Source organism: Saccopteryx bilineata, chromosome 1 (assembly GCF_036850765.1).
Source record: "Saccopteryx bilineata isolate mSacBil1 chromosome 1, mSacBil1_pri_phased_curated, whole genome shotgun sequence".
Taxonomy (NCBI): Eukaryota; Metazoa; Chordata; class Mammalia; order Chiroptera; family Emballonuridae; genus Saccopteryx; species Saccopteryx bilineata.
Window position 1 is genome coordinate 281,903,109 of NC_089490.1, and position 14,566 is coordinate 281,917,674.

At 42.0% G+C, this 14,566-nt stretch overlaps 1 protein-coding gene across 3 annotated transcripts in view; it reads right to left on the reverse strand.

Annotated features, from left to right (window-relative positions):
- DNAH5 (dynein axonemal heavy chain 5) overlaps nucleotides 1-14,566 on the reverse strand; it is a 326,976-nt gene that overhangs the window by 257,911 nt on the left and 54,499 nt on the right. For 2 of the 3 annotated variants that reach the window (XM_066243781.1, XM_066243766.1), the window contains exon 1: nucleotides 10,469-10,688. The exons of the other annotated variant lie outside the window; for it this stretch is intronic. In XM_066243781.1, coding sequence (XP_066099878.1) covers nucleotides 10,469-10,525 — 57 coding nt within the window. In that variant the 5' untranslated portion in view covers nucleotides 10,526-10,688. Of the gene's footprint in view, nucleotides 1-10,468; nucleotides 10,689-14,566 lie in introns of those variants that run through there. 3 annotated transcript variants of the gene reach the window in all.

Consider the following 14,566-nt stretch of genomic DNA (forward strand, 5'->3'; position numbering starts at 1 on the left):
ACCAGTACCGGTCCATGGGCCATTTGGTACCAGTCCGCAGAGAAAGAATAAATAACTTACATTATTTTTGCTTTATTTATATTTAAGTCTGAACGACGTTTTATTTTTTTTTAAATGACCAGATTCCCTCTGTTACATCCGTCTAAGACTCACTCTTGACGCTTGTCTCGGTCACGTGATACGTTGCCACTAAAATTAAACCCATAAACTAGCAAAATGAGTGAAAACAATTCCATTGAAAGTTTTTTTGCAAAGTGGAAAAGGGCCAATGAGGAGACAGAAGAAGAACCTATTACCTCAAAGAAAAAGAAGGCTTCATTTAACAGACAATACCAGGAGTCCTACTTGAAGTATGGATTTATCGCAACTGGTGATTCTTGCGCACCAAGGCCGCTCTGCATAATATGTGACGACCGGCTATGTAATGAGGCAATGAAGCCTTCAAAACTGCTTCGCCACTTGGAGACCAAGCACACTACTTTAAAAGACAAGAGTTCTGAGTATTTCGAAAGAAAAAAGCATGAACAAGAAGGACAGAAACAATTACTGGTGGCCACTACATCAATAAATGCGAGTGCACTGAGAGCATCATACTTGGTGGCTAATCGTATTGCTAAGGCTAAGAAGCCATTCACCATTGGTGAAGAATTGATCCTTCCAGCCACTAAAGACATTTGTTGTGAACTTCTAGGAGAGGCTGCGGTTAAAAAGATAGCACAGATGCCTCTTTCGGCTACCACCGTCACACGGCGCATTGAGGAAATAGCAGAGGACGTTGAATCACAATTGTTGGCAAGGATTAATAAATCACCATGGTATGCCCTCCAGGTTGATGAATCTACAGATATTGACAAGGTAAAGCTACTTGTGTACGTGTGTTATCTTTGTCAAGAGGATGTGCATGAGGATATGTTATGTGCACTATCATTGCCAACCAAAACCACAGCTGCAGAACTATTTAAATCGCTGGAAGACTATATATAAGGAAAACTGAAATGGTCTTTTTGTGTTGGCATATGCACAGATGGAGCTGCTCCCATGACCGGAAGGATGTCTGGTTTAACTACTTAGATTAAGGAGGTTGCACCTGAATGCGAGTCTACACATTGTGTCATTCACAGGGAAATGCTGGCTAGCCGAAATATACCACTGGAACTTAACAGTGTATTGAATGATGTCATTAAAATTATTAACCACATCAAAGCACACGCCCCTCACTCGTGCCTGTTCGAGCAGCTTTGTGAGGAAATGAACGCGGAGCACAGACACCTTCTCTTATACACAGAAATAAGATGGTTACCCCAAGGGAGGTCCCTGGCCAGAGTGTTTGAATTATGAGAGCTGCTGCAGTGATTTCTCTCAGGAAAAAAGTCACCGCTAGCAGCACATTTCAGTGACGAGGAATGGGTCGCAAAACTCGCTTACTTGTGTGACATATTTAATCTCCTCAATGAACTCAATCGGTCACTTCAGGGGAAAATGACAACTGTCTTCAAGTTGGCAGATAAAGTAGCTGCATTTAAAGCCAAACTGAATTTGTGGGGACGACGCGTAAACAGGGGTATATTTGACACGTTTCAAACATTCACGGGAATTTTGGAAGAGACTGAGCCCAAGCCTTCATTGTCCCAGCTGGTGCACAATCATCTGTATTTGCTTTTAAAAGAGTTTGAACACTACTTCCCAACCACAAAAGACCCACAAATTGCCAAGGAATGGACCCACAATCTATTTGTCAACAAACCAGGTGAATCCAGCGTGTCTATGCAAGAAGAGGATCAACTACTGGAGATCGCAAATGACAGTGGCCTTAAAAATATGTTCGATACTACAACTCTGCCAGTGTTCTGGATTAAAGTCATGGCAGAATACCCCGAGATTGCCACAAAAGCACTAAAAACCCTGTTGCCATTTCCGACATCCTATTTGTGTGAAGCGGGATTTTCTGCAGTGACAGCAACCAAAACAAAATTATGGAATAGACTGGACATAAGCAACACACTTTGGGTGTCATTGTCTCCCATTACCCCTAGATGGGACCCTCTTGTTGCAGAGAAACAAGCTCAGGGCTCCCACTGATTTAGCGTTATGGTTGTTGAGAGATAGGCTACTATTTCTCATTCTATATAAACATTATAATAAATAATCCTTAACTTACAATATTCATAACAATGGTGAGTTGTATTTTTCATGTACTTTATATTTGTTTTTGTGTTGTATCTTATTTTTAAGGCATATTTAAATATTACCATAGCGACTGGAAAGTGTTTGGAGGCAGAGAGGATGTTACTAATGTTATGTTGTTGGTGCAATGTTAAGAGGACGCTTCTAATAAAGTTGCATACAAGTACACAGTGGATTCATATTTATTTTTATTGTCGTAGGTTCATGATTGGTAGTGAGCCTGAACCTATCATATTACATATTGATGTCAGACATGAAACGCTGTCAGAATAACAAATTTAAATACAGCCTAAATAATGAGGACATGCTCATTCCTCCTTTAACTTAGCCCAATAAATATTGTAAGTTCGACAATTATAGATATATTTAAAAATACCACAGTTTTTACACCAGTCACATAATTTTATTTTGTTCATTTACCCATCCCACCCTAAAGGCTGGTCCATGAAAATATTTTCTGACATTAAACCAGTCTGTGGCCCAAAAAAGGTTGGGGACCACTGATCTAGAGCATACTGTGGGGAAACCCCATACATATTTCATAGGTTATAGAAGTTGTAGGTGGATACTGGAGTTAACTAGCACCATTTCCTGAGTTACACCGGGGGTATTTTAGTGCCAGGATGGACTGATGTCCAGCTGGTTCCCAGGGGACATGCCCTCTGTCCAGCCTTTTCACCACATTCCTGTGTCTCAGCAAAGGGTAACTCTTGCCCCATCCTCAACTCCTAAAAGTGCCTTAGAGGTGGGCTTCCTGCTGGGGCACCCAGTAGGCTGGGCTCTATGCATCCCCTCACTCCATGCTGCTTCCACTGAACAAGTTCACTTTTATATACATTACACTGCATAGACCAGGTCCTCACAGTATGCTTTTGTACAGCCAAGTGTGTGGGGCACAAAATGAGTTCTGCAACAACAAAGTATTTCCTTGTTTGAAAAAATGTTTTTAGGTGACACAATTATCCTTGCTGTGGGTTTGAATCTGGGAAAGAGATCTGTTTTATGAGGATCTGCTGTGTATTTTTGAATGATAATAATTCTTTTTGTTTGGTTTGGGTATGTTGTTCTATTATGTATATTTATGCATATGGAATCTTACAAACCTTGTAGAGGAGAGGGAAGAATAATGTATATTAAAATCCCCACTGGAAGTAACTGTAAATAATGTGGAATCTTGAATTACAGTTGAAACTCCTTATCTTAAACCTCCAAGTAAATAGCTCTGAGACGGATCATGCTTTGGCTCTCAGCATCAATCTCAAGTCCACAGATAATTAATCACCTGATGGACACGGAGTTAACGAGGCCAAGGACACGGGTACGTTCATCTCAGGCCAGGTAGCTTCACTTGATGCTGTGCTCCACAGCTGTGAATGCCTCGGGGAAATGCATGAGCAGAAGAAAAGATTTCTCCAAGTACATGCCAGGCTAAAATGCCTGGTTATTGGTAAAGGATGCATTTCTCTTCTTTTTTAAGGAGGATACCCAAAGCACCCAGGCTGGTTTAGCTCACCTATCTACCATATAGATTATCTGATCTCCTATCTCCTGAGCAGGAAAATGAAATAAATATCAATTAAATCTCACCATTCCTACAAACATACTTGCTCCACAGGAAGTAGTGATTTCTACTCTGACTTCTGCAATGTCTCCAGGGCTCAAGACAGTGCTTGTCATGTGGGAGAGCCTCCATTGGTATCTAATCAGCAGATAAATTAATCAAATTGATCATGTTATAAGTCACTCAAGTAATTAAGGCTCAATGTGAGCTCAGTATGAGTCCATGACTACAGGCTCAGAATTCAGTGAACAAGCCGCTCCATCCACAATGCATGTGGGGACCCAGTATACACCCATGTACGACTCCATTGGTATGGAGTCCAGCTCCCCCTCAATCCAGCAAATGCAACTGACCTCGTCAGCCTGCATCCCATTTAAACGGGATGAATCTAGAAAACTGAGGAAATGGGTGATCCTGCTCATTTCCACCCAGAACCCTATCAGCACAGTTAACCCAAGTTCCATGTCTTCCAACAAGAAAAACCTCCTTCTGCCTTTCAGCATTTTCGTTTCAAGCCACAGGGCCCAGTTTTCTCTCAAGGAGAGGCTGCTCTCTGGCACTTCCTGGACCCTCCAAATCTGCTCTAATCGGCAGAGAGAACCACAATTTAACAACTCTGCTCCTAAATGTACTTTCCCCTCCTCGCCTTCCTTTCCTCCCCCTGCACTTCTTCAGGTGAAAGGCCCGGCTGCAGAGGAAGCAGGCGCTGCACCTCCTTCAGTGTGGAGAGCCCTTCAGCAGAGAGGCTTCCTGAAGGGAACGACCTCCAGGCTGGCGCAGACACTCACAGCAGCTGCTACAGAGAAGCCCTCCTTTATTTCACAAGAGCCGCACCCGCCCCCTCCATTGCAAAGCGATAGCACTTACACAGAGCCGATCTCATCAACTTCTCTGGTGTCCTAGAGTAAGCTCTGGAATCTTGTCTATTCTTGAACAGTTTTCAGAGCCCCTTAAATTCCCCATTTACTCCCTTCCCTGTCATTCTTTCCAAGCAAATAAAGATCCCTTCTTTAGCTTTTATGACATGTGAATTTTTCACCCAAGTCAGCCCAAAACTGGCTGCAGGGTATCCCCATTACCACAACCGCCTTCGCCGCCAACAGTCTGCCATCCGAATTCTAACCAGGGTTTGCTTCCTGTGTACCAAATTTCTAGACCTGATCGAGACTCAGTGGACCTTCACATGGCCATATATTCCATCTTCCTCCAACCCTACAGTGGTTTTTCTCCAAAATCAGAACTAACAATCTTGTAGAATTCTAAGAGCCCCTCTGGCAGCAGGGACCAAATAATTCAAGTGGTTTTCACGCACATGATAAAATGTGTATGATATGTCACTATTCACATTATATAGGTCACAGGAGTAAAATTCCCAAACTTCTCTTATTTATCACAATAAACCAGAGTGCTGAGAGCTTGGCTCACTTTGGGTGATGGGCACACAATACAATCAGCCAATTCAAATGCTATAGAGATGTTTACCTGGGACCTATGTACTCTTACTGGTCAGTGTTACCCTATGAAATTTAATTTTCTAAAGAAGGAAAGGAAGGAAGAAAGGAAGAAAGGAAAGAAAGAAAGAAAGAAAGAAAGAGAGAGAGAGAGAGAGAGAGAGAGAGAAAGAAAGAAAGAAAGAAAGAAAGAAAGAAAGAAAGAAAGAAAGAAAGAAAGAAAGAAAGAAAGAAAGAAAGAAAGAATCTTCCTGGGTGCTCTAAAACTTGACTTCTCTGGTCCAGAGCCAGGCCCCAGCCTTGCCTTTTCTCAAAAGCTCCGCGGGCAGGCAGCCCCAGCGTGCAGTCCTGCCAGAAACTCTGCATCAGAGGAAACCACAGTGTGAACTGATCATGACAGATCAGGGCCACCAGTTTTCACTTGGGGTAGGAACTTATTAGAGAAAATCCAAGGGCATAAATTTTGAATCCCCTCAACTCCAGACCTTTTTTTCTTTTCTTTTTTTTTTTGACAGAGACAGACAGAGAAAGGACAGATATGGACTGACAGACAGGAAAGAAAAGAGATGAGAAGCATCGATTCTTTGTTGCAGATCCTTAGTTGTTCAGTGATTGCTTTCTCATATGTGCCTTGACTGGGAGGATTGGGGGGGGGGGGCTACAGCAGAGCGAGTGACCCCTTCAGCAAGCCAGTGACCTTGGGCTCAAGCCAGCAACCACAGGATCATGTCTATAATCCTACATTCAAGCCAGCAACCCCACGTTCAAGCTGGTGAGCCCATGCTCATGCCAGATGAGCCCAAGCTCAAGCCAGCAACCCTGGGGTTTCAAACCTAGGTCCTCTGCGTCCCCGTATAACAATCTATCCACTGTACCACCGCCTGGTCAGGCCAGACCTCTTTTTCTTTTTCTTCTCCTCATTATTAGAGTTGTGAAAAATTTCCAGGAAGACAACTTTCAGCCCCAGATGCCATGAGGCCAGAAAGTGCTCTTCATTGCTGTCATTATGAGCACAGCGCCCGGTGCAAGTCATCATTCGACAGATACTTGTGGAATATGTGAAATCTGCATTTACAGTCACATTCTCTCCAGCAATGGTGTCCTTACCATGTGGACATCGCAGGCATTAACTCATTCAGGATCAAGGGTACTTACTGGGGCCATAACAAATAGTATGAGTCTTCTTCTCACTCCCTAGCTAAATCTTAGAGCCATTCACCTCCTGACACTCCAAGGAAATTGTTTTGACTTTGTAAACCTGAAATGTGTTTCCTGGGCCAAACATGTCTGGGCTTGATTAACAAAGGATATTGAAACTGGTTTGGCTATTTTGCCAGAGAATAACAAAACTGACATCCTTTCAGCTGACAAAAGATACCTGACAGCAAAGGTTCTCTTCCTCTTGGCTTCTCCTGTGTGCCCAGGGGAACAATAGCAGCCTCCCTGCAGAGTTTCTCAGCAGGGGAAGGAGCTGTACCTCCCCGAGGATCATCCCTCTCTCTGCCCTCCACAGTCTCTACCCCCATGAATATCACTGTTTAGGGAAACCAAGCAATCTGAAATCTGAGCGGACAGTGTTCACAAATACATACAATGCAAAGCATGAAAATACACATCCCTGAAACAGAGGGCCAGCTTGCCTCCATTTTAAAACCAGTTTGCACTTTGGTGAATTGAAGTCAAGACGACTTTCATAAGTCTTTTTTTTTTTTCCTAAAGGTCAACAAAATCAACCAATGAAATTATTTATTTCAGTTTAATTTCAAGGAAGAAAAAAAATCAGAATCCATAAGTCTGAAATTCATGTCCTTTTTATACTTGTTATTACTGAACAGTCTTTGTCTCTAAGAAAAGTAGAAAGAAGGCAGATATCATATTTGGGCTATATTTTTGCAAATAAGTCAGTGAATATACACAGAATTATTTCAAATATTTTCATTTAAAAGAAGCTTTGTTTATTAAACAACAAAAAGGATATATGGCTTGTCTTTTCCAAACCCACAGAGCATATGGCCATTTGGTGGTTATTTGCATGTAGTGCTGGAGAAAGTCAGTTATTATATTATAATAACTTAGTTATAATAAAGCATCCTACAGTAACAGTTCCAGACCAAGGTTAAATATAGAGAGTTTTAAAGTTAAGTAGCACTGGGATCTTTGCCATTGATTAGTTTGGGTCACCAGTTACAATGTAATACTTCATCATATCAGTGCAGTTCATAGAAAATGTAGTCATTATTTATATAATATACTGAACATTAAAGTAATTCTGTTAATATCATACTTGACTGGAGTGAACAGAGCCAGCATCTTACATATATATATATAAATGAAACTTTCAAAAAACTTAAACTTGTTTTAAGTTTAAACAAGCTACTAAAAGGAAACTTGTGCTGAAGAAGAAAATAATTCATTAATTATACTCAAGAGTTCATCATTGATTTTTTTTTTTTTTTTTTTTTTTTTTTTTTTTGTGGCAGAGACAGAGAGAGTCAGAGAGAGGGACAGATAGGGACAGACAGCCAGGAACGAAGAGAGATGAGAAGCATCAATTCTTTGTTGCGGCTCCTTAGTTGTTCATTGATTGATTTCTCATATGTGCCTTGACTGGGGGGCTACAGCAAATCGAGTGGCCCCTTGCTTGAGCCAGTGACCTTGGGCTCAATCTGGTGAGCCTTGCTCAAACCAGATGAGCCCGCACTCAAGCTGGCGACCTCAGCGTCTCAACCCTGGATCCTCCACATCCCAGTCTGACACTCTATCCACTGTGCCACCACCTGGTCAGGCTTGTCATTGATTTTATTGTTTTAGATTTGGTGGTAAAGTACAGGAAATTCTTTTAGACATATAAAATGTCTAATTCATTCAATTTATTACAGAAGCATAAGTAAAGGTGCATTACTACCAGGCTCGGTGTTAAGGGGAGGCTATTTTAAAATGGATAGAGCACCATCCCTGTCCTCGCACAGTCCAGTGAAAGAAAGAGACATGAGGACAAATGTCATTTCGCTACAGTTATGTGACGTGGGTTCTAGCAATTGAAAAAGTCAAGTGCTGAGAGGGCATGGGAAGGGAGCTGTTGTCAGAGAGGCTTCTCAGAGGTCAAAAACATAAAATGGGCAGAGGACATGAAGAGACACTTCTTCAAAGAGAATATGCAGATGGCCAAGAGACATACAAAAAAATGCTCAATATTATCAGGAATCAGGGAAATGCAAATCAAAACCACAACGAGATCGCCCTGGCCGGTTGGCTCAGCGGTAGAGCGTTGGCCTAGCGTGCGGAGGACCCGGGTTCGATTCCCGGCCAGGGCACACAGGAGAAGCGCCCATTTGCTTCTCCACCCCTCCGCCGTGCCTTCCTCTCTCTCTCTTCCCCTCCCACAGCCAAGGCTCCATTGGAGCAAAAACGGCCCGGGCGCTGGGGATGGCTCTGTGGCCTCTGCCTCAGGCTCTAGAGTGGCTCTGGTTGCAACATGGCGACACCCAGGATGGGCAGAGCATCGCCCCCTGGTGGGCGTGCCGGGTGGATCCCGGTCGGGCGCATGCGGGAGTCTGTCTGACTGTCTCTCCCTGTTTCCAGCTTCAGAAAAATGCAAAAAAAAAAGAAAAAAAAAAACAAACAAACCACAACGAGATACCACTTCACACCTGTCAGAATGGCTATTACCAACAAGTCAACAAATAAATGTCATTGCAGACATAGAGAAAAGGGAACCCTAGCCCATCGTTGGTGGGAATGCAAATTGGTGCAGCCACTGTGGCAAGCAGGATGGAGGGTCCTCAAAGAGCTAAAAGTAGATATGCCATTTGAGCCAGCAATTCCACTTCCGAGTATTTATCCAAAGATAATGAAAATGCTAATTCAAAAAGACATATGCACCTTATGTTCATTGCAGCACTATTTGCAATTACTTACAATAGCTAAGATACGACACCATTATTTACAATAGTGTTATTTACAACAGACAATACACCTAGCCAACCTAGGTGTCCATCAACAGATGAATACATGAAGAAGATATAGTACACATACACAATGGAATATTACTCAGGAATACAAAATAACACAAGCCTGCCGTTTGTGGCAGCATGAATAGACCTAGAGAATATTATGTTCCATGAAATAAAGGAGAGAGAGAGAAACAAATACCACATGATTTCACTTATATGTGGAATTTTTTAAAATCAAAACAAAACAAAAAAGGCCTCATAGAAATAAAGAACAAATTCATGGTTGTCAGTGGGGAAGGGGTGTAAAGGGTTGGGTGAAGAAGGTGAAGGGGCATCTAGTCAAGAATATTGCGATAACTTTGAGCGGTGACAGATGGTTACAAGACTAAGTGTGGTGAGTACATCATAAGATTTACAAATGTCAATACACTATGTTGTACATCTAAAACTAATACAATATTGTATATCAAATATACTCTAATTTAAAAAAAAAAAAGAATGAGTAAATGTTTGCAAGCCAGTTCAAGGACTTGGCTGGCAGGCACTGGCATGGGAAGGAGGCATCAGAATGTGAGGCCTGGGAAAGCAAAGAGGTCTGTGGTACAGCCTTAGCAAATGCAGAGACAGCAGACTGCAAGCCTGGAGGGCACACCTGGGCTGCTGAGGATGCAGGAAGGGTACTGTGATCAAGCCCTGAGGGACAAAGCATGGGTTTGGTTGAGAAGGGAGTCCCAGTGAAACCTCCATTTTCCTCTGACATCAATTGGCAGTGAAAGAAGTTTCATAATAAAAGCTGCTGAGCTAAGCCCTGTGCTGGGGAAGCTCATTCTTCAACGTGACTCCAAAGGTACATCCTTGGCCCTCCCGGTCTGTGACCTCATTTTCAGGCCTACAGAATGTGGGTGGTGGGGTATGCACAGACCCTAGAAGACTTGCAGCCTAGAATCTGCCTTAACAATCTCTCCTCACCAACAGAAGCTTACAAGTCTCAAAGAATGCAGTGACCAAAGCACCCTCAATGTGTTTTTTCCCTTAGGCAAGCATTGTTCCAAAAGATACAGATGTATTTCCATAAGTGGTTATAGTTTAGGCAGCAATGTGCAGAAAAGCCAAAGGATGCAACCCCTCTTTTTATTAAATTTGAAATATTAACATGTAGCCTCACGCACTATCTAAAAATTAGTAGACCAAAATGTTTCTCCCAATTCAATCAGTGTATAACTTTGATATAACACTGAACTTTGTTTAGGTGTATTCCACACAGGTATGAGAGATGATAATCCAAGACACATGCAAGCTGACAGGCGACAGCTCCTTACCGTCAAGACGCGGGTGATGCTCTGCTTCCAGAGCTGTCTCCTACCGATCCTAAACATCACTGCGATCTGCTTGGTTTCTGGACTTTTCGAGAAGAATCTCTTCTATCTCCTAGGAAACCTACTCAGCATCCAACAGACTTTCAAATAAAAAGTCCTCTGGAGAACCTAAAGTTCACTTTTACGTTTCTAATTTGCATGTGTTATTCACCAGAAACACAGAATAAAAATTAAAAGTCCACCTAGACCATTTGGGTGTTCCTTCTGGAGTCTCTTCTCCTCTGTCCATAGCCTTGGGTTGTTAGGGTGATATTGTTTATATGCTGAACAGTTTAAACATGGCTCTTCATCATGTTTATCAACCAATCAAAACATTTGACCTGCTTGGTTGCAACACAACCTCTTCTATTCATTTAATTCTATACTCTGCCCAACAATAAGCTTTGAGTCAATAGAGAAATTTGACTAATTTCTTTGAAAAGTGAGAAACTTTAAATCATATCAAAATACAAATTAGAGAAGCCACAGTGTTGAATAAATTACTCAAGATTTTCAGTCTTACTTTGTCTAAACAACTTGGTGTGCACAATTAACTGCCAGCATTGTGACTAATTGTGACTAATTGTCAGATATGATAATTGTGACCCAAAGGAGCCATTTTCTCGCCATAAAGAACAAGAAGCCTATTTCATATGCAAATAGCAAATGATGTCCATAAATTACTTGTGCTCACACAGTTGCACATACAAATAAACCACGGTAATTTATTCTACGTGACTAAACATCTTGATCATCCTTCCTGTGAAGACACGATGGGAAATCATAGCGAACGTGATCTGAGAGATGTAGTATATATGATTTCTCTCATCAAAAGGAGTAAAAGGCAGGGCGTTTATGGTTGGATTGTCGAATCCAGGATTTAGTCCTTAGAGTTCAAGGTTCAGGAACACAAATCCAATCAAATCATCCAAGATAAAATCCAGGAAATAGGAAACTCATCCTGCCAATATCCTGCTAATCAATCTCACAAGAGACTGACTTGAAGAGAGGATGTTAATTTGGTATTGACACCTACTGCTAATTTTGATGCTAATCTGATATCTGAACTTGAGAAACTCATCTGATCAACAGCCAACACTAAGATATGGCCTCCGATATGTAGGGTTAATATAGAGACAATATTTAGACCTAAATGCAGAAAGTCCTCACTTAACATCTCGGTAGGTTCTACAACTTTAAGCAAAATGACATATAACAAAACCAATTTTACCATAGGATCATCGATATAAACAGGAGTTAAGTTCCTATAGGATCTCATCAATGTTATAACACAATGTTATTCAAAAACCTGCTGTATTATTTGGTAAACAAAGAACTAGAGTTTTTTATGGAATATTTTTAAAATCAGCTTCCTTATATCAGTAAGTGGCTGTTTTCAGTGGTGAGATTCAAATAATTTAACAACTGGTTCTCTGCCCTAACGGCCATTTTAAGTATAAAAAAAGATATACCAAAAGGTAATTTATTATTTCATGCATTTAATACTTAAATAAGAATAAAAGAGCCTGACCTGTGGTAGCGCAGTGGATAAAGCATCAACCTGGAAACACTGAGGACGCCGGTTTGAAACCCTGGGCTTGCCTGGTCAAGGCACATATGGGAGTTGATACTTCCTGCTCCTCCCCTTCTCTCTCTCTCTCTCTCTCTCTCTCTCCCTCCCTCCCTCCCTTTCCCTCTCTCTCTCTCCTCTCTAAAATGAATAAAATAAAATCATCCTTATTTAAAAAAAGAAGAATAAAGGAGGTATACAAAACTAGATTACGTTGTAAGAATTTTAAAATATTAATGAAAAAATATTAATTCCTGGCAAAAAAATAAAAATAAAACTGTTATTTAAGATATTTCCATATTGCTTCTTGATTGGTGTCCTCATTTGCAATTATTTTTCACCTACGGATGGAATGAATATCACTACAGGTACTTGGAATACGCTGTTGTGCAGATGAACATTAAAAAAGAGTAAGGAATGTATATATGTGATTTCCACATTGGGCAGCCGCCCAATGGAGAGAACCCGGATTATAAGTGCCATTTTAACAACTGCTTCTCAGAACTCAACAAACAACTAGGTATGGGTTCTGCTGAACCAGTCCAAACTGGCTGAATCCCACCACTGGCTGTTCTCTGTTCTAATGATAATGAAGACCTTAGAAGTCATTCTCTTCTGCTGGTGTTAAAGGTCATCAGTGAATCACAGGCTTTTCTCATCATCCTGCTCAGCATCTCAGTATCAGTCCCAAGAATCCTCTGTCAGTATACAACCTCAGGACAGAGGTTCTAATTCATTATATCACTGCTTATCTTTCATTAGTTACATTTAAATCAGGTCCTTCCCTGGTGGTATTTTTAGGCACGATCTTCTTTTCATGAGCAGCCCGCTGACAACATTATCTCTTGGGGAGAGCGACTTTCTGGGAAGATTTCCACAGATGGCTGATGGCATTCATTTTGTGTTTGGCAGGCGTAACCATGGCTCCTTCGAGGTTTCTCAGTAAACTGCAAAGTCTTCCATCCTCTGTGTCAACCTTCTCCATGCAAAGTAGAAGCAGGAGGTGTCACAAGGCTCCCCTTGAGGGTCCCAGACCTGAAGAGGGCTCCCTGAGAGTTGTGGTTAAACAATGCCACGAAGCAAAGCACAAGCCTGAATCTATCTCTGACCACCTGTCCCCTAAGTGCCTGCCTGGAATAAAACTGACTTCTCGGCATTGGAGAAATTATCAAACATTACTCAACGGAAGACACGGGAGGGTTTTCCTGCCAGTAGTTTCCACCAGGCACCTGCTTCAGCTGGCGAGACTCCTCCTCCAGGAACTCAAGGGGAGGAGCTCTGCAGCCCTACCTGCTCCGACAGCGCACCCTCCCAGGCTGAGCACACTGGTCATACACAAACCTTAAGGCAGACACAATGAAAAAACAAGAGCAGGCTCTGACCGGTTGGCTCAGCGGTAGAGCTTCGGCCTAGCGTGCGGAGGACCCGGGTTCGATTCCCGGCCAGGGCACACAGGAGAAGCGCTCATTTGCTTCTCCACCCCTCCACCGCGCTTTCCTCTCTGTCTCTCTCTTCCCCTCCCGCAGCCAAGGCTCCATTGGAGCAAAAATGGCCTGGGCGCTGGGGATGGCTCTGTGGCCTAGAGTGGCTCTGGTCGCAACATGGCGACGCCCAGGATGGGCAGAGCATCGCCCCTAGTGGGCGTGCCAGGTGGATCCCGGTAGGGCCCATGCGGGAGTCTGTCTGTCTCTCCCTGTTTCCAGCTTCAGGAAAAAAAAAAAAAAAACAAGAGCAGACAGTGGGCATCTGGTAGGCAAGAGACTTCATCCAGAAATCCAATGTACCCTCAGGCAAGGTTTAAAATTCCATATTCATTCATTCATTCATTCATCAAGAAATGTTTGTGAGTACCTTTAATGGGACCATGCCCTATACGTACTATGAACTATGCATAGAGCAGCTAATTAAAACACATTTAATCAAACATTAAAAAGTTAATTACAAGATGCATAATTATTTTATGTAACACTCAAAGAGAAAAAATAAAATGCTGCCAATTAAACTTGAATACATCAATTTTAACATGCATCCTGACTTCACAGATGTTAAAATGGGAAAAATGTACATTTCAGAGTCAATGAAAAACCATCATTCTTGCCTTCACTGGGGAAAGATAGTAAATTATAAATAAAATATAACTACAAATTGTGGAAAGCACCATAAAAAAGAAAATAAGGTGCAGGCTTCCCTTGGATGTGTGTTCTGAATTATTACTATTTTACACAATATTCCAAATTGTGAAGTTTCCTGAACTAAATTGTAGCAAGTCACCTATTTTGGGCCTTGAAACCCTGCACGTACAACCTACAGCACACAGTGTCATTAAAGAGTGCCAGCTCTGGAGTCAGACAGACCCAGACTCAAATCCTAGCTCTGTTCTCTTCCAGCATGTGATGTCAGAGCTTCTGTTCCCTGAGTTACAAATAAACCCACCTGCCTATCAGACTTGTGATGATTTAAGTATACACAGAACTTCTGGATCCTCACGGGCA